Source organism: Wasmannia auropunctata, unplaced genomic scaffold (assembly GCF_000956235.1).
Source record: "Wasmannia auropunctata unplaced genomic scaffold, wasmannia.A_1.0 LD336106.1, whole genome shotgun sequence".
Classification (NCBI taxonomy): Eukaryota; Metazoa; Arthropoda; class Insecta; order Hymenoptera; family Formicidae; genus Wasmannia; species Wasmannia auropunctata.
The window spans coordinates 776,427-797,328 of record NW_012026784.1 but is presented as its reverse complement, the minus strand read 5'-3'; the positions used below and the strand labels follow the sequence as shown (position 1 = coordinate 797,328).

At 36.5% G+C, this 20,902-nt stretch overlaps 3 protein-coding genes across 18 annotated transcripts; 1 reads left to right on the top strand and 2 right to left on the bottom strand.

The window, feature by feature from the left end:
* Positions 1-3,853: 3,853 nt before the first annotated feature.
* Positions 3,854-9,076, bottom strand: LOC105451027. 10 transcript variants are annotated; one of them, XM_011691234.1, is made up of 7 exons: positions 8,680-9,076; positions 8,223-8,373; positions 7,987-8,123; positions 6,829-6,970; positions 5,321-5,890; positions 4,815-5,019; positions 3,854-4,674 (listed from the first exon to the last, which is right to left on the bottom strand). In XM_011691234.1, the coding sequence occupies exons 5-7, from the start codon at positions 5,662-5,664 to the stop codon at positions 4,441-4,443; spliced, it is 783 nt and encodes a 260-aa protein (XP_011689536.1). In that variant the 5' UTR covers positions 5,665-5,890; positions 6,829-6,970; positions 7,987-8,123; positions 8,223-8,373; positions 8,680-9,076; the 3' UTR covers positions 3,854-4,440. The 10 variants fall into 10 exon arrangements, with proteins under 10 accessions (XP_011689536.1, XP_011689559.1, XP_011689522.1 ...); XM_011691257.1 differs by having other exon boundaries at positions 7,987-8,373; positions 8,680-8,827; positions 8,938-9,076; XM_011691220.1 differs by having other exon boundaries at positions 7,987-8,373.
* A 158-nt stretch (positions 9,077-9,234) lies between these two features.
* Positions 9,235-11,918, bottom strand: LOC105451076 (mitochondrial import inner membrane translocase subunit Tim23). 3 transcript variants are annotated; one of them, XM_011691322.1, is made up of 5 exons: positions 11,728-11,918; positions 10,927-11,176; positions 10,673-10,842; positions 10,462-10,582; positions 9,235-9,385 (listed from the first exon to the last, which is right to left on the bottom strand). In XM_011691322.1, exons 1-5 carry the CDS (start codon positions 11,732-11,734, stop codon positions 9,376-9,378), a joined length of 558 nt encoding a protein of 185 aa, XP_011689624.1. In that variant the 5' UTR covers positions 11,735-11,918; the 3' UTR covers positions 9,235-9,375. The 3 variants fall into 3 exon arrangements, with proteins under 3 accessions (XP_011689624.1, XP_011689607.1, XP_011689615.1); XM_011691305.1 differs by having other exon boundaries at positions 11,705-11,912; XM_011691313.1 differs by having other exon boundaries at positions 10,456-10,582; positions 11,705-11,906.
* Positions 11,919-12,031: 113 nt separating this feature from the next.
* On the top strand, positions 12,032-18,726 carry LOC105450999 (DNA repair protein RAD50-like). Of its 5 annotated transcripts, none has more exons than XM_011691207.1 (18): positions 12,032-12,205; positions 12,467-12,832; positions 13,163-13,303; positions 13,390-13,831; positions 13,918-14,072; positions 14,138-14,339; positions 14,442-14,665; positions 14,755-15,120; positions 15,193-15,313; positions 15,426-15,807; positions 15,904-16,109; positions 16,187-16,524; positions 16,667-17,086; positions 17,168-17,293; positions 17,405-17,680; positions 17,762-17,895; positions 17,983-18,114; positions 18,189-18,726. In XM_011691207.1, exons 2-18 carry the CDS (start codon positions 12,602-12,604, stop codon positions 18,421-18,423), a joined length of 4,131 nt encoding a protein of 1,376 aa, XP_011689509.1. In that variant the 5' UTR covers positions 12,032-12,205; positions 12,467-12,601; the 3' UTR covers positions 18,424-18,726. The 5 variants fall into 5 exon arrangements, with proteins under 5 accessions (XP_011689509.1, XP_011689492.1, XP_011689484.1 ...); XM_011691190.1 differs by lacking the exon at positions 12,032-12,205 and having other exon boundaries at positions 12,283-12,832; positions 18,189-18,458; positions 18,556-18,726; XM_011691182.1 differs by lacking the exon at positions 12,032-12,205 and adding an exon at positions 12,284-12,407.
* Positions 18,727-20,902: the final 2,176 nt, after the last annotated feature.

Below are 20,902 nucleotides of genomic sequence, written 5' to 3'. Positions count from 1 at the left end.
AAAAAAAAAAAGAAAAAAAAACAAAGAAAAAGAAACGTTTGCAAGGTCCAGCAGTTGATATTTCATTGTGTGCGACAATGATTACAACTCACTCGCCTCGCAACTTCATTTATCGATTATTAAGACGTTAGCACATATTTTCTGCACGTTTACTTATCAAAATATATTTAGAAATTTTAGACACGTTAAAAATTCGAACAGTATGATCTTTCAGACACGGCGCGGTCCCGCGAAATTTCAGGCTCGAATAAAAATAAAGAAAAAAAAGGGTACTTGACAGAAAGATTCATTCCCGAATTGACGTCGTTACATCGACTCCGTATAGGTAGACGAGAGCCGATTGTCTGTTCTGGACGTCGGCAACTAAAAAATGTCACTCGTCGCTGGACCGTCGCTAGAACGCCGGAAAACCGTCGTGTCATCGTGCGTACGTATACGGTCGCCATTTGTACGGAGGGCCGCCATTGTTCACGGCGAATAATGAGGGTGCTTTTTAACTCGATGTTGCCGAGGCAGTGATGTACAGCCGTTGCGTTTCCAGGAGCGCGCCTCGTTACACGACAATGACGCATTACGGCATAAAGTTCCCGCGGAGGATCGACCGTGAAATAGCGTGTTCCGCGCATTTTTCCCCATAGAAATGCAAAAATGTTTTAAGTGCAGAATGCTCGATACGCCTTCTCGTCGTCGAACACCCCGTCGGTGTAAGATTAGATCGCGGTCGCGACCGGGAGTCGCAACTTTGCACCGCGGCGAAAAAAGATTTCGCGATCGTTGAACGGAGGCTGAAAGAAAAGTACTTAACGTGCAATCTTGCTGGAATATGGGAAATTAGATTTTTGTACGGAAATTAATGCCGCAATTTACGCGAATCGTTTCTTAAGTATCGCGGTGCAAAGGTACTTCTCTCTGCTGGAGTGTAATCTAGCCGGTTTGTTACCTTACGCTTTAACAAAAAATCGACGAAACACACTTGCTTTACGCTTGCGATTGAGATTTTGACTCAGATTAATTAACTCTCGTTAATTTTCTGACCGGATCGGTGATAAACCGCGAATGTTTCCCCCGTGATTTATCCCCGGTATGTGAACGAGCAATTAAAATATCCATTATGTCAACGAGTATGATACGTGCGTGCGTGTATATATACGTGTGTAATATCTTTGTTACTGGCATTGTGCTGATTAATATGTATAAATATATAGGTATGAAGCGAAGGGAAGAACGAAGGGAAAGACAGCGTACGTGTGAGTATACATAATGTGTAGAAAGATATATAATATAATATGAATATATATATATATATATATAGATGTGTGTTAAAATATATATATATATATATAGATATATATATAGATACATATAGATATATAGATATATATATATAGATATATATAGATAGATATATATATATATATATATATATATATATAGATAAACGTTTGCGTTTAAGGCAATTTGCTTTTCGGACGCGCAAATACGCCAGAGTGAAATTCCGAGTGAATAAGTTATGCCTGTTTTAGAATTGTTTTCGGAAAGCGCGTTTGTGAAAAATTATAAACCAGAGAAATGTAATTTATTTAGTAGATTTCTTATGGAAAATTGCAAAAATTAAATTTGAATTTTCTCGTCTACGATTAGACCAAATATCGAGTGCTACAGTGTTTATTAGAAGCTATTTCTTTAAATGCTTAAATTGCTCTTGAATTAACAAAATTATTCGATCATGTGCATTTTTTTTCACAAACGTCGACAATGTGATGTGATAGCAGCCAACAGCTGCATATGTTTATATCAGAACATGCATACAGCATAAGCAGATATATTTATGTACACATGCCTAACTGAAAAACGTATGATGGGTCGTATAAAGCGTGATTTACACTATATAATGTCAGAAAGTATTAATTCATATACTACCATTTTTTAATTACTTTTTGCATTTTTAGGAGATTTACACAGACAACACAGATAGCCATAAGAAATTGACGGAAAAAAGACATTATATTGAAAAAAACTGTTGATTTTTGAAATGAAACAGAGAGAGAGAGAGAGAGAGAGAGAGAGAGAGAGAGAGAGAGAGAGAGAGAGAGAGAGAGACACACTTCCCAACTTATGTTTTAACATAAAACAAACCAGGTTGTGGAACTTGGCAGCTCGATACCAAAAATGATAAAAATAGGTAGAGAAAGCTCGTGCATCTATTTTTGCAGCTAAGTCTTTTCACTACGTTTGTACTTTAAAAAATTTGTAGATTTCTACTAGTACAATCTACTAGTTCATACAAAGCAATTTTTCTAAAAGAAAGTTAATCTGTACTATATACATATATATCTATAAATGCAATTCGTCGCAAAGTCGGTGAAAGAGAGAAAATTTTTATCATATACATAAATATATATAGGTATATATATATATATATAATTTATGATCTCTTGGAGAAGAGATTATAACAGAGTATTCCTTACGAAGATTAACATATAACGGATAATTTACAGGAATTAGTGTTACAAAGGCGCAGATAATAGCAATTGTGAAGCGATTCGTAACATTTTGTCGTAAAAGAGCGAAACAAAGGCTCGCCTAGAGAATTGGCCTTATCGTGTAAGACTGACTCGTTGTTTAACAGTCTCGATTAACATTTACATCGTGTAAAATGGCTATGTCTCTTTTTAAGTAATCACTATAATTCTACAACGTTACGCGAATTATTCAAAACGAAATACTGGTAACGCGACTGTCATGCCCATTATGATCGAGACTGTTAAATAAAAATGTATGAAAAATAGACATGATACTAGTACTTATAGTGTATCAGTACTAGTAGAAATACTTATCAACGTTAATTTCTGTCTTACATTGAGAGAGAGAGAGAGAGAGAGAGAGAGAGAGAGAGAGAGAGAGAGAGAGAATCTTGTATTAAATTATTCAATTTCAACAGCTGAATTTTACTACGTTTTTTACATAACTTTGGAAATTAATTTAACGAAATTTTATACTGCTAATATACTGCGCCTTTTTAATCGACTCTACGGAAAGGATCTAGTTCAGTGTAAAAAGATGTGACAATATTATTAAAAAAATGTTTGTAATTTACGTGTTTTTATGCACATGCATATACATATATATATATATATACCTATATATATATATATATATATATATAAATAAAAGATGTAATATAATTTGTAGATATTAGCTTGTATGATTAGGTGCCTTCCTTTATCTAGTAGCGTTCAAGCTTGCAAAGTCTTTGCTGTTGTGTAGCATAAAAGCTGATAGTATTATAAGGTAAACAGAGTCAATTGTATTTGTATATGTAAGGGATAGTGTGTAACTGAGAAATTGTTTTCTGTTTAGTTCCTATGTATAACGGTGAGATGTAATGTAATCTATAGCAAGTTAAAAACCGATTTTTAATGCCGTCATCACAAAAGTAAGAGTGATTTATGCAAATAGAAAAAATTAAACATTAAATTTCAGCGAACCGACACGGGTGAGTTCGATGAATTCGGGCGCGAGAAATAATAATTTCAATGTATTTATTGAACATACGGGAAGAACCGTTGTTATATTCCAAGCCTTAAAATAATATACTCCATCATTCTGTGCACCATATGTATAAAATAGAACGAGCTAGGTGCTAGGAAATACCGCAGCATTTTTAATTTAACATCCCAAGAAGAATATAATTCGATTGTATAAATTCTATATGATTGTACGTACATAGTATAGATACGATACATTCCTTCTTTAAATTTTCATATATTATTATTTATTGTATGGCATATAGGTTCTTTCTTCTTCGTTTTCTCATGTATACGTGCAGGAGATGAAATGAATATCCTAAATGTGTATGTCGGAAAGTTTTACGGATACTTTATTAGTTATATTTGAATTTCGTATCACTGCCTGCACTAACAGGTGTTACAGTATTTTTCTTTACCATTTATCCATGAGTGACAACAACGTAAATAATTATCGTGTTTCGGCAAGGTAATAATACAAAGGAAATCACGCGTTCTCGTTTATGCTAAGTTTAAAAGTGCGAACTTTTACTCTTAGGACGATCAAAAATATATGGTTCCAATGTATGTACACAATTGCGTATGTGTAATATAGAAAATCATGTAAAAATGTATAAAGAGAATGCGACTATATAAAATATGAGAGGGACGCGATTATTTTCCACGGGCAGAACGGGTGAATCTTTAATTTTTTTGATATTAGGCATACGAGGAAAATAGTTATTGAAGACACTATCTCTGTATAAAATACATAAATAAAACGTATACTATATATTAACATGAGCATCAATTATATTACGCTTGCGCCCTGTCATATATCTCTTCAGGAAAGAGAAAAACTTCTATCTGTTATATTTGGCAAAAATAATAGCTGTCAAATTTATCGCGCAACTAATTTTACCGAGGACGTCATTCAACAGCAACAACAGCAGAATTTTTCTCCTATATTACGTTGCTTCTTCCTCGCCATGATGAAATTTATCGAGCACGAGGCCAGCCAAGCGAAAAAATTGAACCAGCTCGTGCATATTGCGAGCTGAAGAGCAATCGTGGTGTTCATCTCGTTGCGTCTCCAGTGATTCCTATCTGGCTGCAGATAATCCATGAAATCGAAAATCGCGCCGCACGGTAGCCTGTTATGAATCGCCTATACGCACACAATGATACAAATTAAAATAGACAGTCCTAAAATAGTTCTTCAAAAATCGCAATTTACTTTTGGAATATACCGGCTCGCGGCCGCTGAAATTATTTAAGCCGAAAGAAAACGTAGGATGGTGATCTTACTAAAGTTTCGCGGCCTCCCGAACCCAAGAGTTGAATGAGATTTCGTCTGTATTGCTCGCAAGTTTTATAGTAGCCGTCGGTTATCACGACCGCGTGGGCGAGAGACAGGCAGCAGACGAACGCCGCAAGGAAACCAACGGGCATCCACCATTTAAAAGTTGCTCGGTTTTTCGTATGGATCACGACGTGTCCATTTAGGTTTCTTCTATAAGAAAAATTTTATTAAAAAGACATACACATATAACTGTGAATTAAAAATGAGAAATTTTATGATTCAATTATATTTCACTCTCTTCCCTCTCTGAACTTAACGTCAAAAGCTTTTAACTTTTAAATGCTATTTAAATAAGATTTTAATTAAATTAAAATTTCAAGTTTCATATTAAAAAAAAAAGAAATTTTGCTTTCTTATTTGCAAGACTGTCTGGAAAAACTTTCTCAACCATCACTTCGAGCGAATAAATTTTTAATAATTTGCATAGACGAGAAATGAGAAAAATAAACACCTGTCATCATCGTACACTCGTCCCTGATTAATCCGCTTAGGCTCGTCCAAATTTTTATGTATGCAACACCTGTATCCATGATAGGCGCCGAGACACAAGCTGATCACGATGATAGGCGCGAGGGCGTACGCGGCGAAGTGGCACAGCTTCTCGTCGCCGCCGAGGAACGTGCGAAACGTACTGATGCCGTACAATATGCACCCGCAATTGACATCGATGCAGCCGTCTAACGTTATTTTCCAATTCTGCCATGTGGTGACCAGCGATACGACAGACGTGACACAAAGTACCATGGATCCGGTGTACAATACCGCCAGCCACGTTTCCGCTTGCTTTGAATTCATAATTGCAGCTTTTTAATCCGCGCCGATCCTTTATCCGAACTATCGATTAGGAAAACACTTCTTTGCATACGTCCAGTCAGCTTGTCATTCAAAAATATTGATCGTCAGCGAGGCTACATATGGCCCAACATATATCTTGATTCTCGTCCATGGAAAGTGATTCTTTCTCTATTCATATTTTAATGACTATATACAGCGTCGTGTATGACGTGTGGCATGAGTTCACCTGGAAGATTGACGAAATAAGTTTTATGAGCCTGATCTCCGTCCAGTTTTTTTATTTGCAGACTTATAGATCTATCAAAGTTAAAAATGTGTTTTTTTCATATCGTCCTAATTTTGTATTAGAGTGCATTTTTATTTCAAAACTGAAATATGCATGCAATGTAGATACATACATATTTTTGTCATAAAAGATGATTAATTTTATGCTTGTAATTAATAATTGCACGAAATAGATAAAAGAGACGCAGCGAAAAGATCATAATCGACAATTATATATCGTAAAAAAAATCAATTGCAGATTTTTAAATTAAAATTTATCATATAATTATGGCCTTTAATAGATTCTAATTTTAAAGACTGATTCTCGATAAATGCTAATTTTAATTCTTACTTCCACGTTCAACTTTATTTAATCGAGTCTCTGTTTAATTGATTTTCGAGCTCGTCAAAGTCCCGGAACGTCGCGCGTTCGCCAGCGCGCGTAGACAGGAAACGCGTGGCGCGAAGATTCGCGTAGCTAGGATTGCTAAAACACGCGAAACAGCTTGAGAACGGCATAAATATTTTAGAGAAGCTGTTTCTCCATGTTCGACAGATCTATTTTCGGCGGATTAAGCCTCTCAATTTCATCTAGGTATTTACATCGCGCGCGCACACCCAGCTTCGCGCATCCGACCGAGATCAGTTTTCCATCATTGACGCGGCGGTGTCTTCACCATATCATTGTAAATAACATAAAACGCGACGTAATATGATGTCTCGTGTATTAAACTCTGCTCTGCAACTTTAAGTGAATTAATATTGTACTTTAAACGTTAAATCAGAGTATTTTCTGTTAAAAATATTCTTCACTTTCCCGTAAAAGATTAAAGAGCCCTCACCAAACAAATTTAATGCAATGTTATAATAAATTTATATTTATTATATAATAATACCTACTGTATTTTTGTATAGTAGTATCTTCACTATAGTAGTATCAGGTTGAAGATAATCCCGTCCTATTTGTATATCGATTAACGCTTGTACTAATTGATTGAATTATCCAGCACTGTCCATATTGTAGCGGATCGATATTACGAATCTAAAATAAAATAAAAAAACCGGAGAATTAGTTAAATATAGTTAACGAGAGTTAAAATCAACGTGTCGTTGGAGCTGGCCTGAAGGCGAGACTTGCAAACTAATAACATGTGTGTTGAATTATCTCAAGAATATTTGTTTTCTTTCTGTATGTTTTACTCTACGGCGGAATATTGAAAGAAGTACGATTTACAGAACGCGCTACAAAAAATTCAAGTTACTAAAAACTAAAAACTGAAGAAATTAGAATAAAAATAACACGTTACTCAACGAAAGCATTCGTTGCCCTAATTTTCGCCGCACGAGCTATTGTGATAAGCGGATGACGAAGCTTGGAAAGTGTATCTCGTTGGGCCATTAATCAAACTTGGGAAACGTAAACAAGTGGCGGGACCGCGACTCGTGTAAATGATAAAGCACTCGCGAGACAATTCGAATATGCATATGTGCACCTGCAAGGCTCGAAGATAACACACTGACTGCAGGAAACAGGTCGACCGCACTTACGTTGATGAATGCTGAACGGAGGTAATAAAATTCTCTCTTCATTCTCTATCTAGCCAATATTAGCAGAGCTAGACGTAGAGGTGTTAATTAGGGTTAATTAGCATCATCTGCTTTTTCATAGGAGATAGTTAAACATTGACATTTCGAAAAAAGTTACAGGATGCGACGCAGACGGCGTGCAATATACATGCAATTCGAGAAGAACTTTGTGATGATTTTGGACATTCATCAGAGAGAAAATAAAAATAAATTTTTATTTTCCGTTCTTTTTTAAAGAGATTTAAAGAGAATAAATATCATTTCGATTTATGTTTTTACAGATAAAATTATTAAAAGAATCGAGACATTTATATATAAATTTCTTAGAAAAAGGAAAAAATTGTTTAATTTTTTTTTCCCATATAAAAACCGAATCGTTTCCGAAGAACAGATTGCTACCAATGATTATAGAGCTGTAGGAAATCTTGTTAAAGTTTAGAAGATCGATGATTTTGAACTTGAAAACTTAACTGCTCTCCTCAAATATCTCATGCAGAATCACGTCCATCAGCGTCGGAGAATCCGAAGTGACTACTCTCGGCTGAGCCTCTTGCTCTTCGTGCAATAACACATTGTATACGCAAGAATTTACGCGCGCACGTGTGTTCCTGTTTAAATAATCCGCACATTTTCGTAAATATTCTCTCATCGCCTACAAGCAACGTTTGACCACGGTCGTGGATCCCGCGGGTCAAATATTGACTCACAAAGTGCGCGATGAGCTCAGCCACCTATTGCCACACTATCCGCGCGACGCGGAGTACCTCTTCTTCACGGATAATTAATTCGTTAATTGGGTAACCGATTATTGCCCACTTGCGATAACGCGTCGTTGATGAAAGTCGCGCACGCCTCGTTCTGCAAACAGAGAAACTTTTATCCTGAGTACACATGAATGAAGCAACTCGATCTTTTATCTTCTTTTCTTAATCGAAGATTTTTCGGCTCTTGGTTAATCTTCAGATTTTTCTCTTTAAAATACGAGAAAACGACTAATGAATAAAATGACTCACGCGATCCGAAAACATCACGATTATCTAGAAAGTTTCAATATGTATCACCAGCTATATTTGAAACTGATAAACGCCTTTGCAACATTAAATAGATAAGAGTGTTGTGCATTCTAATAGACACATGCCTTTGCAATCGCAACAATTTTCTTACCTGTGAAATATATATCGGTCACACGTAAATTACTTCACAAAGTGTCCACAAAACTCGGATTATTCTTCCCTGTTATCGATATGTAATGCAACACGCTTTGTTTCTCATACGACGGCTTCGACGTGAAAATTGCATACCATTGTGCGGGCTACACAAATAATTTTCTATAATTTTTCTTATCAGGAAATCTATACGCCTATTCGCTCTTTCAATCACTGATGAATTATAACAGATACTACTTTATACATCGATACATACGCGTGTATACACGGTCGAATACGCTCTGATCAGTGAGAAATTCCCGTTTCCGACTTGCGCGAGACCTGATAGTGAGATAAACCTTGATAAGATTAAAGCCTTTCTGGCAATCGTTGTGTCCGACAAATAAAACTGCCATTGATCGCGCAAAAGCGTGCGTGTGGTTCAGAATTATAATTTTACATTTGTATTGGCGCAAGAGGTTTATCTCTCATTATCCGACAAATATATACAATATGTTAAATCGTAAATATATGCACACATTGCATCAGTACGTTTATTTAAAAGTACGCACTGTTGATTGTTTTAATAATTTATTTGTTCTAACATCCCTTTAATAATTTATTTGTGTCGTACGGTAAGTTATTCTATGTACAAGGTAACATGAGAATATGAAAACGCATCGGAGATCTCTTTTACAGTACGGATGTCAATTTGTTATATCAATCTGCAAAAAAGAAAGAAATTACATTAGCCTATTCATTAAACTTGATATTCCCGCGTGAGAAATTTCCTCTATATTGTTATACATTATTCATAAAATGTTTACATGCATTATATGTATATTAATTGCTAGTTTATATCTAATTTATAGCGCGATGAGAAATAATTAAAAAAATGGGAATCATTATTATTCTAGAAAATAATTTATTTATAAAACGCTGTACTGGCCATTTGGACAATAAAAAGAGATAAGTCACATTTAGAAATTTTAAGCAAATAAAATTTTCGAATTACTTCTCTTCACGAATATTAATCTAATTTGTGCATTATATATCTTTTATCCAATAACAATAGTTTTTCTATTGTAAAAATATTATCATAGTACTTAACCGTTATAAATCTCGATCAGTTAACAAGATTAATTATTGCATTATTAAATTATAATATTTAAAATATAAAACAATTATTTTTATTATATATTTTAAATCATAGAATTTAACATATATTTAACGATAAAATATTATAAATTAATAACAATATTTCATCTATTTAATCAATTTCTTTAATATAACTTCTTGGTGACCTTAATAAATATTTATTTCTTAAGAATTCAATTGTAAGATCCTACTTAAAATATTTGTACACAATGTAAAGAATATATATATATAGTTTTTTTAATTTATACATATATTTAATAAAAAATATATGTATAATTATAAAATTCTGTACAAAAAAGACACTGGCATTAATAGAATAAGATTCTCGAACGAATAAAAATTCTGCACAAATTTTACATTGCATTATCTATCTAGACTCCGTAAAAAAGCATTTTATAAATTCAGATCTCTCTGTATAACTTTAAATCATAACATTTGAAGTAGTATTCATATTTTTGATGTGTATCTTATCGCCGTGTCTTTTTAATATATAGATGTAGCTTATAAAAATTTTAACTTTTTTACATTACAACACTACTGTTTGTACGTTCGATTGCTGCGGCAGCAGTGGCAATGAAATATCTATATGGAGAAATATTCGACACTAATATAGCCTTTTGTTAAAATATGTACACACTCTTACGCCGCATGTTTCCATCCATTCACACGATGCTGCAACGAAAAGCCTCCATTATTCCAGGCACAGTACATCACTGCAACCCCTGCTGCAATTGCGCCTGCAATACCGGCTTTCCTGATACCGGCTAAAAAATTTAAAAAAACATACATCACTTTACCGTAAGAAGTACAATTCACGCAAAATATATATATAAGCATCGAATCACACTCCATACCAGGCGATCTGAACACCGCAGCACTTGTGGCAGCTGCAGCTACTGTATTCAAACTGTCGTCGGTTCCTCTAAGCCAAGTCAGACCTATTCCAGCGCAGGTGTACATTATCATTATCACTCCGAGTGAATTCGCCATGCTGGCGCCACCCTTCATAACATGATTGATCAATCTGGAAGGAAAAGATGCATACATAACATGCACGATTCTTTAGATATCAAAAAGGTATAAAAATGCAAAAGAGAAAGAGACACACTGTGTTCTCCTGAGTTTTCCAGTCTCGCCGGCGATTGACGTCGCCTTGATGCCTCTGTACAGACCTGACGCACCACCGACCCCCGCGCCCGCTATGCACGCGGCTCCAATTTGACTGAAAGCCAACTCGAAGCGGCCCCTCTGCTTCACAGCACCGTCAGGAAATATAAACTCCGGCTGAGTGACGGGAAGGTACGACGGGTCGAAATTCAAATACGGACTGAGCGATGCTAAACCTTGTTGCGATGTGACTGAAAAATAAAAATAAAGTGTCACTTAACACGCGAGCGACGTAAGATATCGAGTGAGCTCAATTATTGTTCGTAATTCGCTTGTAATTCGTCAATTCAGTTTATTATCTAAGCTGTCCTTTTATGCCTCTTTTATGTAACACAAGACCTATTATCTTTTACTTTTCCAAAATAGACACGGGTCTCCATTTATCATCAATTTATATAGATACAACATATATTTCCTCGACAGTCTTATAAGTGTCATTGTCATTGATATTTAAAAAAAGAAACTACAGCTATAGATTCATAGACGCAGTAAAGAGGTTAGAAGCACACGTCATTACAGAGCTAAATAATTAAATGAGCAAAATGATCATGCCTGGCGATTTTTGGAGATGCAGAATTACACGACAGAATTACGCTCTCGTCGACGTCCGAAGGAACTTTCTTACTTAGAAAAATAAAAAAGAAAGTTGAAAAAACCGCGACGGAAAAAAGTTTGGAGCAGCTCCAAAAATATCGTGCGCGATGCCCGAAATCTCTTACCCGGTATGTTGGTGTTGCTGTACCTTCCATTGTCGACGTCCGTCTTTCCCGGATTAGTGCGAAAGTCTATCATCTCGTCAGGGTAATTTGATAGCTGTGTCTCTCCGTTGGAACACGAGACTCGGGGAGAACGATCGCGCGGAACGGTGGCACGAGTGGCACGACGCACGCATTGAACTGGGCTGAATTATGCCGAGCGCACGCCGGGTCGGAAATGACGTAATCGTCCGTGGAAGTGTTGTTAGATATAGGTCTGTTCTTTTTTTTTAGGTTAGCTTTTGAAATGTCAGCAATTTTTTTTCAGCTCAATTTTTACTGCTTTAATTATATTTTTATGTTATTAAATTGTATTTTGTGTCTCGTGCGTCGCTCGATTAGCTATTGAATAAAAAATTTCTAAGATCTCGAGAGCTCTTTTTTCCCCAGAGACAATTAAATTTAATCTCATTTGACAAATGAACCGAGACCGCCGGAAGGAAAAGACGAACGAATACACCTAAGGTGCGTACCGAAATTTCATTATTTTTCGGAACGGACATTTCGGAACGCCCTTTTAAGTCCCCCTCCCACCAGTCCCACCACCTGCTGCGTAGTACCGAGACAGCCGAGACTGCGCCGTGCGCCGTGCGGTGCGTTTGGCGCCTTTTATCGTTGAGTGTCTTTGAACAGGCTTGGACCTGTCTGACCGAGTCATTTTGTACACGTATGTAAATGCGTATTCTCGATTTTCACGTGTATGTCATTGCTTCCTCATCTGATTAGATGTGAAAGGAGTATCGGTTCCAGTAGCAGAGACGAGCGATCACGTCGAAGGCCATTTCGACGAGAGATATTGGCTGCGGCTGATGAGCGAGCCGTTGGCACTGTCACTCGATCAGAGGAGATAACCGAGACAACATGTCCAAAGTACGGAGGCTCGCGCTTCGCGGCATTCGTAATTTCGGCGACGACAGCGAGGACGCGTTGATACGCTTCTCTTGCCCGTTGACGCTGATCCTGGGCCCGAACGGAACCGGGAAAACGACCATCATCGAGGCGTTGAAGTATGCAACGACCGGCCAGTTTCCACCGGATTGCGATAAAGGGAGGTCCTTCATACACGATCCCATGCTGGCGACCACCGGCTCGGTACGACGGCACTAATTACATATTAATTTATTATGATTTTTATATTCTTTATATATATTTACGTCTCTATTGCATTATTCTATATTAAATATATTTGTACTATGTATATCTATGGTTACATGTATGTTTGGATAATTAGAAATAATTGGATGTATCAGAATTTAGATTAAAACCTTTATAGTTTTTATGGCAAAATTAGTACATATTAAATTTTCTCATTAGACTCGAGTCAGCTTTGTCTTTTTCATTTTTTGCTTTATGATCAAATCTTTTTTTTTTATTTAAACTTTCTGAAGAATTAAGGAAATAAAGACAGATTTATTATCGTAGGTGAGAGGTGTTGTCAAGTGTGAGATAATCGATAATATGGGTACTAGTTACATAGTATCTAGAACAATTGAGTCATCAAAAGGAGATAAAAAAAATATCAAGACTCTTGATAGCACTGTAACCAGAAAGAGCAAGGATAAGGTGAATATTTACTTTGTATCAAGTTTGGTAAATTGAATCCTATTGAATTCCTGTACTTCATCAATTATTTTATTTCTCTGTCACAGAAAGATTCAATAACCAATCGATGTGCTAACGTTGATATGGAAGTTAGTATAGCACTGGGTGTTTCAAAATCAATCCTGCATTACGTTATATTTTGCCATCAAGACGAGCTTAATTGGCCGTTTGACGAGGGGAAAAAGTTAAAGGAGAGATTCGACGAAATATTTGACAGCGCGAGATTTAACAAAGCCCTGGAGTCCATTTCGAAACTTCAGAAAGAATTGCAAGCAGATATTAAAACTATAAATGCTGAGAAGAAGACTTTCAAAGTGCTTGTGTCTGAAGCGAATGACAAAGAAACTAAATTGAAAGACCAAAAGAAAAGATTGGATACTGCAAAGGAGAAAATAAGTGACATCGATAAGCAGCTTGAACCCTTGAAACAAAAGCTCGACGAAGTGCAGAAATCTCATACGGAGTATAAGAGTATCCAGTCTGAGGAAGGTAAGTTGAAAAAAAATATTCGTTGAAATGTATTAAAAAAAAGAAAATGTAAAGAAAAAAGCGTTTTCTTTTTTTTTTTTTTTCAGAGAAAAAGAAGATGGAATTCAATATGCATAAGGACCGATATGAAAAACTGAAGAAAAGCATAAAGAATATCTTCAGTGGAACAACAGAGGAATTAAATGTACGCATAGAATCGTATGACACTGCACTACAGGAGAAAACCGTCGAAATAGAAGAGGTATATATATTAAATATTGTAATGGGTATCTTTATATGTATTACATATTAATTTGCTGTTCGCAGAATGAAGACCAAGTTAAAGCTATCTCTGAAAAAGGAAATAGGATCTCGAATATTTTAGCGACGCGAAGGGAAACTGTAGGTACATTGAAACAACAGGTGAGAGATCACGAGAGAAGAGTGGCTCGTCGCAATCAATTATTGAACGACGCACTACAAGCTTGGGATTTCGACACATTGGTCGAATCGGACGTGTCTGAATTAGGTACATTTAAGGATAATCAATTTCATGTGATTTTCCAATTTATAGGCTACTTTGTTTCTTTTTTTCTCTTTTGCTAAATCGTGCAAAAAATTTTGTGCGCAGAGGTGAAGGCGCTTACGAAAAGACTGGAAGAAAAGATGCGGGTGTTAGAGAAGCAAGTGGAGGAAAATAGATCGGCCATGCAGAGAGAGGAGAAAGAGTTACAGAGGGAAGTTGATATGCTGCGTAGCAATTATTCAAAGCTCGATTCGCAGAAAGTTCTCAAGGAGAAGGAAATAACAGAGATTAGAGACGAGTTAGACGCAATTCGAAACCAGATAGCGCAGGTTAGTATTTTCTTAAGGATTCTTGTAATAAAAATATTTACTTTTATGAAAGAAGTAATTGTTTATTCAATCAATTTTTTTTACTCTAGATTGGAGCAGCAGGAAATAAGTTGAAGTCCCTCGAGCAAAAACTTCAAACGGCAAAGCAAAGAATTGACGAACTTGGCAACGCGATGGATGTCAATTCTATTAAAGCGGACATCACAGAAAAAATAAAATCTAGAGATAAGATTGAAGCAAGTTTAAGCGCGATCGATGACGAGATTACTTCTCTACATAAATTAAGTTCGTTAACGGCGGAGTTCGAGTTAAAGAAATCGGCATTGAAAGCTAAGGAAGAGGAGTTGGAGAATTTGAAGAGAAAGCATGGAGACAGCATCAAGATACTGTTGAATACCCAAGAATTGGAGCAAACGAAATTGAAAGATACTCTGGAACGCGTTCACCAGAGATTGGTACGGTAATTAATTTTTTGTTTATATATATATTGCGTGTTCGTAAAAATCTCACTTGCTTATCAACTTCAGGAAAAAGAGACCAATTCTTTAACACGAGAAATTCAAGCACAAGAACGTAAAACTGCATCTCTTGAGACAACAACACGGCATATAGAATCCGATATTAAGAAAAAGACGATAGAACTACACAGTAAGAATATTTTATATATATAATTTATTTTTTACAATTTTATAATTTTTTATGTGCACATACAAAAAAACTTTGTTCACGTGATTATTTTGAATGTTTCTTTCTTTTCTAGACGATAAAGAAAGGATATCTGCGGTGTGCGATTACAAAGATTTCGATGAGACTTTGTTAATGCAATCGACAAAGGTAAAGGATCTTCAGGACAAGAGAGGAATCTATGCTTACCAAGCTACAGCCTACAAGGAATATGTTAAAAAGTTATCCGTGAAGGATCCTTGTTGTCCCTTGTGTCATAGAAATTTTGAGAAGCAGGATAAAGTCACAGATTTAATACAAGAAATCGAAAGTGATATAATAAGTAATCAACCCAGTCGTTTAAAGTCATGTGAACGAGAGTTAAGTAGAGAACAGGATAAATACGACAATATGTTGCAATTGAAACCTATTGTCGAGAAAATCACACAATGCGAAGAAAACGACTTGAAAATGTTAGAGTGAGTGAGCTTAATTGTATATTAATTGAACTTTGTGAATTTTAAAATTACAATTTCAATACATTTGACATATTAATATTCCTTTTTCAATTATAGGGAAAAGTTAAATAAGACAAAGAACAGTGTAGCGCAGTCAAAAATGGCCGTTAAGAATTTAGAGGAGTCAAAGGCGAAGCCTGAGAAAATGTTGTCCCTATATAAAAATATGATTGGCGATATTAAATTCTGGGATCGGTGCATAGATGAAATACAGGAATTGAAGAGAGCCGTTACCAAGTTGGAAACTCAAATGGCCAGTGCTGGTAATGTTATGTATATATATATATTTTTTTTCATATTTCAATAATTTATGATTATTAATTAGTGTTCATCTGCGTAGGAATAAAGACCGAAAGGACCATAGAAGAAGCACAGGCGCAGCGAGAATCTTTGAAGACATCCCTTAGAGAAACTCGTAATCATATTGACGCGTTGCAACTCAAATTAACCAAGCACAACGAGAAATTGCAGGACGCTCGAGAGATGTATAACAAGTTGCACGAGGAGCAATTGAAAATACAGTCTGATATGCAGAAGTTGAAACATTTGAAGGACAAGCAGGACGATTTGTACACGCGAGAAATTACCATAGGAGAAACTGTGGACAAGCTACGGAAGGATCTTGCACACGCTGAGACTCAATTGGATTCTGGAAGTCGGCAGCTGGAAAAGACCAAGGTTTGCTTTTTTGTAATATCTCCGAACGAGGCACTCGGTAATACATAAAATGAATATGAGAATGTCGTATTCATTCATACGCGATTCACGAGCATTCGAAACGGAAATGTGAAGATGCCGAGACATTCTTTTTTTTTTGCAGGCAGAGAACTGGCAAAAGCAAGAAGCCGATAGAAAATCAATGTCGGAAAGTGTCAGACGTTTGTCCGATTTGCATAAAATTTTGGACGAGATCAATACTTTCGTTAGCAGCAACGTACTCGAGAAACTCGCGAGCTTCGAGGACGAGATAGAGACTTACAAGAATTCGCTAACTGAACTTATGAATAAGAAAAAGGACGTAGAGCAAGCGATAAGCAAGTTGAAGGAGGACATTGTCTCCCAAGAGATTGGAAAGCGAGAGTTACTGGACAATATGAGCTTGCGTAAGATTAAGGAGGTCCTAGAAACTCTGCAAGAGCAATATAGAAAATTGAACGAAAAGCTGAAAAATATGGATTATAACGAGATGACGAGGAAATGGGAACAGTTAGAAAACGAGAAGCAAATATTGCTTCGACAAGTAAGTGACATTATATAATCTACTTTTAAGATTTATATATTTATATTAATTATAACGACTTGTTCTCGATCGCGTTTTTAGAGGAATGTCGCGTGGGGAAATCAGGAAGAGCTGGAGAGAGTAATCAACCAGTACACACATGAATTACAGAAAGAGGAATATCGATTAGCTCGTCGGAATTATACTAACAAGTGTATTGAATTAACGGTGAAGTATTATATAATATCGCAAAATATAATAATCTTCTATATCAATTGAACACGTTAATTGTGATTTCGAGCAGCAGATCTGACTTGTGTAACTTTTTTTTTTCACTAGGTTCAAGAAGATACTATAGCTAATCTGACAGCTTACAGCAAAGTATTGGATGATGCGATGATCAAGTACCACGAGGAGCGTATGTCGACGGTCAATAAGATAATGAGGAGGTTGTGGAAGCACGTTTACAAGGGCACGGATACAAGCAGCATAGAGATCTGCATGGAACCTACAGATGGTGTGGGCAGTAAAAGAAGAAGCTACAACTACAAACTGATTCAAACTAAGCACGGCTGTAAGATGAATATGAAAGGACGTTGCAGTGCCGGACAGAAGGTAATCGGTATTCGTGTCGGGCAATTTAGCACGCGTAATCAGTGAGACGCGTCATATTGACACTCGAATTTTTTTTTACAGGTACTGGCGTCGATAATTATAAGACTCGCTTTGGCGGAAACATTCTGCAAGAATTGCGGCATTCTCGCGTTGGACGAACCAACGACAAATCTGGACGAGGAAAACGCGAACAGCTTAGCGGATATGCTAACCAAGTACGCATACATTTTTGTCTGCTGCATAAAATGGCGCTCGAATAATTGTAAATACCATAATTGAATTGTGAATGATACGTGTTGCAGGGTAGTCGAATTGCGGTCGAGACATCAGAAGAATTTCCAATTGATTATAATCAGCCATGATGAAAAGTTCCTACAGAAGCTTGCCGATTTGAATAATCACAAGCAATTCCACGAGCTTTATCGCAAACAGAAGTATGTTATATAGGAATATATGTTTCTTTTGAAAACTTGGACCGAAATAAAAAATGAATTGGATTCTTTCGTAGCGGGATGACCACGGTAAAGATCTCTGACTTCAACGATATGAATTCTATGGGTCTGTTGCACATTAAGAGTGAAGATGAGTCCGATGAGGAAGAGCGACGTCCTAATCAATTTCGAGAATCGACCAGTGGTTTGTTCAGAGCTACATCAAGTAAGAAAAGGTATAATTTGGATGACACCGATGAAGATATCAGGCGACCAGCTAAAAAGAAATATTGCTTCAATATTGCTGAGTAATCTAAAAATACACGTCTCGTTCTTATACTAAACACGTATGTTTCTAATGTTTCTATATATACGTTATATATACTATCTTTAATATAATATATATTTTTTATTTTTGATAATGTTCCTTGTTGATTGTTACAGTATATTTTTCGTAGCAATGTGTCAGTGTGTTAAAAAAAAAAGAAAGATATAATAGATAAAAGTTACATGCTGAAAATACCTCAAATAATATAAGAAAATAAAAATTACTTTGCAACTACTCCGAGAGAAATGTAGTTTGGTTATTAATAAATTTGATTCTCAGATCAAAAATATTGAATTATATAAGTTATTATCATTCTTATGTTTTATCTTTTAACATTTGGGTCGTTAAAATTAATATTTAATTATAGTTACAATGCAATTATAACGGTTATACGAAAAATTTTACAAGCAAAATCTCCCAAAGGAGTTGATATAATGAGCCAAAATAAGTAAAGAAAATAATCAATAAATTCGATGCGGCGTGCTCGAGAAATATCGATTTTTCGTTTTACCACATCAGACAGTAAAGTTCCAACATTTCCTCATTACGTTTCACAATATGGATCATTACAAGAGCCGTAGATTTTTTCTAATTGACAAATTAAATCATAAACGTGCCTTTAATATTCATTAGATACCGTTGAGGACCAGCGGTTTTCATATAGCTTTAAAAAAATTTTTATACATTTATCTATTTTTAATTTTTAAATTGTCACATGTCAATGTAAAAAATACTGCCAGATCTCTGCAATTAGGGTGTCTCGAAGGGGGATATTGTCAGAGGCGTTAAAAAGCGCCGAGTTTCCAACTTGGGACCGCCAATTGAGGCGAGAGAATCGGTCGAATGTGTAACGAGAATCAATCGGGAAGTCGGCCGCGGGCGGGCAGGCATTCCGGTATTGTCTCTCCGGCGAGAGTCTCGATGACCGTTAACGAGTTATCGCGAATCGAGTGCCTGGGGGGAGGGAGCCGGCATCGTAATAGGCTGCTGCTGCTGCTGCTGCTAGTCGTAACGTCATAATAGAATAGCGATGTTAGTAATACCATCGCGCGATACCACCGCGACTGGAGGCAACCAGCCGGGCGATTGACTGGCCCGGCACAGCATACCGAGTCTAACCAATTTGCATCGCATTGTGTACTCGTTACAGCCTCCATCTGCGTCTGCACTCGCACGCATACATCGCCGCGGCCGAGGTCGAGGCGCCGACGACGATGACGACGTTGACGACGAGGAGGCCTTTGAGTCTTGGACTTTCATTAACATTCTTCCTTTCATTAACATTCTCTACCCTTTGTCTCCCTTCGTAATGGACATTTATATTTTTAATTATCATTTTGTTACTTTGATATTTTACGCTTATATTTCTTTTCTCAAATATAATTTCAAAAAAATTATCAAATATTTTTTCTAATATAAAACATTCTGAAAAGACATATCTGGAGATTGCTTAAAGAATTAAAAGAAGAGAAAAGGAGGATAACGTTTTTCATTGTATAAAATAAAAGTTGACTTCAGATTGATTCGATTTGAATATCCTGCATTCAAATTAATGCATCGGGAGGTTTGCGTTTCGACGCAGCGGTAGCGATTGCCGGAAAGCGGGAGACACAGCATCGCCGTTGCGCTGGATGCATCCCGACGGCGAGACCGAGCGCCGTGCACCGTTCCAGCAATCAGCGCCCTGGGAGAGCCGTGGAAACCGCGGAAACCCCCAACTCTATTATCGTTTCTGGCATCGTTATCGTTATTAGCCGCTCCATCGCCCGGCCATCCTACACCGGAGAGAGCGAAACTAACTACCCCGGCGCGTTTTCGTTGTGAGCCCCGAGGTGATATATATACTATATATACATATATATAAAATTTAATATAGTTTTATACATGTAACACTATTAAATAACATTAAATAGTTGATATACCAATTTATATTATATTAAATAACATACAATATCTTTAATATAGAGTTACACATAAAAAAAACTTGAATAATGTATATAATTAAAAATATATTGGTCTTACACCGAGGAAATAAATACTGAAATTTCGCAGCTCTTTACACGTTTCTCTTATCCAGTCAATTTTACTGATACAGCATCACTAACGATTTCCTTCAGATACTATTACTCCAGATATTGTCACGATCCATTATAATGATTTTCCAGTTGTCTTCATCTCATTTTTGCCCTTCTTTTTGCGAATCGTATGTCTATACATTGTTTCTCCACGATACAACATCATGCTCGTAATGTGATTACACGCTTTAGTGTAGAAGCTTTAACGCTCTCTATAAATTCAATTGCGATATTCGCGGATGATAGTCGCGATTGATATTGTCGCCATCGATACGCCGTGTGATTCGCGGCCGGGTTATCTCGAGCAATTGGCGCACAGAAATGTAACGAGAGGTCGGATCTCCCCTGGCCTTCATCTCCGATCCGCTTTGATCCCTTTCTCACTCCG

Excerpts from the sequence above, each read along its gene's own strand:
- LOC105451027 (XM_011691220.1), bottom strand. The coding sequence starts at position 5,664 with ATGAATTCAAAGCAAGCGGAAACGTGGCTGGCGGTATTGTACACCGGA. Across the intron at positions 5,020-5,320 it reads CGAGTGTACGATGATGACAG|AAGAAACCTAAATGGACACG; the intron begins GTGTTTATTTTT and ends TTTTTCTTATAG. Across the intron at positions 4,675-4,814 it reads CGGGAGGCCGCGAAACTTTA|GCGATTCATAACAGGCTACC; the intron begins GTAAGATCACCA and ends GTGTGCGTATAG.
- LOC105451076 (XM_011691305.1), bottom strand. The coding sequence starts at position 11,777 with ATGATAGACTTTCGCACTAATCCGGGAAAGACGGACGTCGACAATGGA. Across the intron at positions 11,177-11,704 it reads CAGCAACACCAACATACCGG|TCACATCGCAACAAGGTTTA; the intron begins GTAAGAGATTTC and ends TTTATTTTTCAG. Across the intron at positions 10,843-10,926 it reads GGAAAACTCAGGAGAACACA|ATTGATCAATCATGTTATGA; the intron begins GTGTGTCTCTTT and ends TTTTCCTTCCAG.
- LOC105450999 (XM_011691207.1), top strand. The coding sequence starts at position 12,602 with ATGTCCAAAGTACGGAGGCTCGCGCTTCGCGGCATTCGTAATTTCGGC. Across the intron at positions 12,833-13,162 it reads TGCTGGCGACCACCGGCTCG|GTGAGAGGTGTTGTCAAGTG; the intron begins GTACGACGGCAC and ends TTATTATCGTAG. Across the intron at positions 15,808-15,903 it reads AACGACTTGAAAATGTTAGA|GGAAAAGTTAAATAAGACAA; the intron begins GTGAGTGAGCTT and ends TTTCAATTATAG.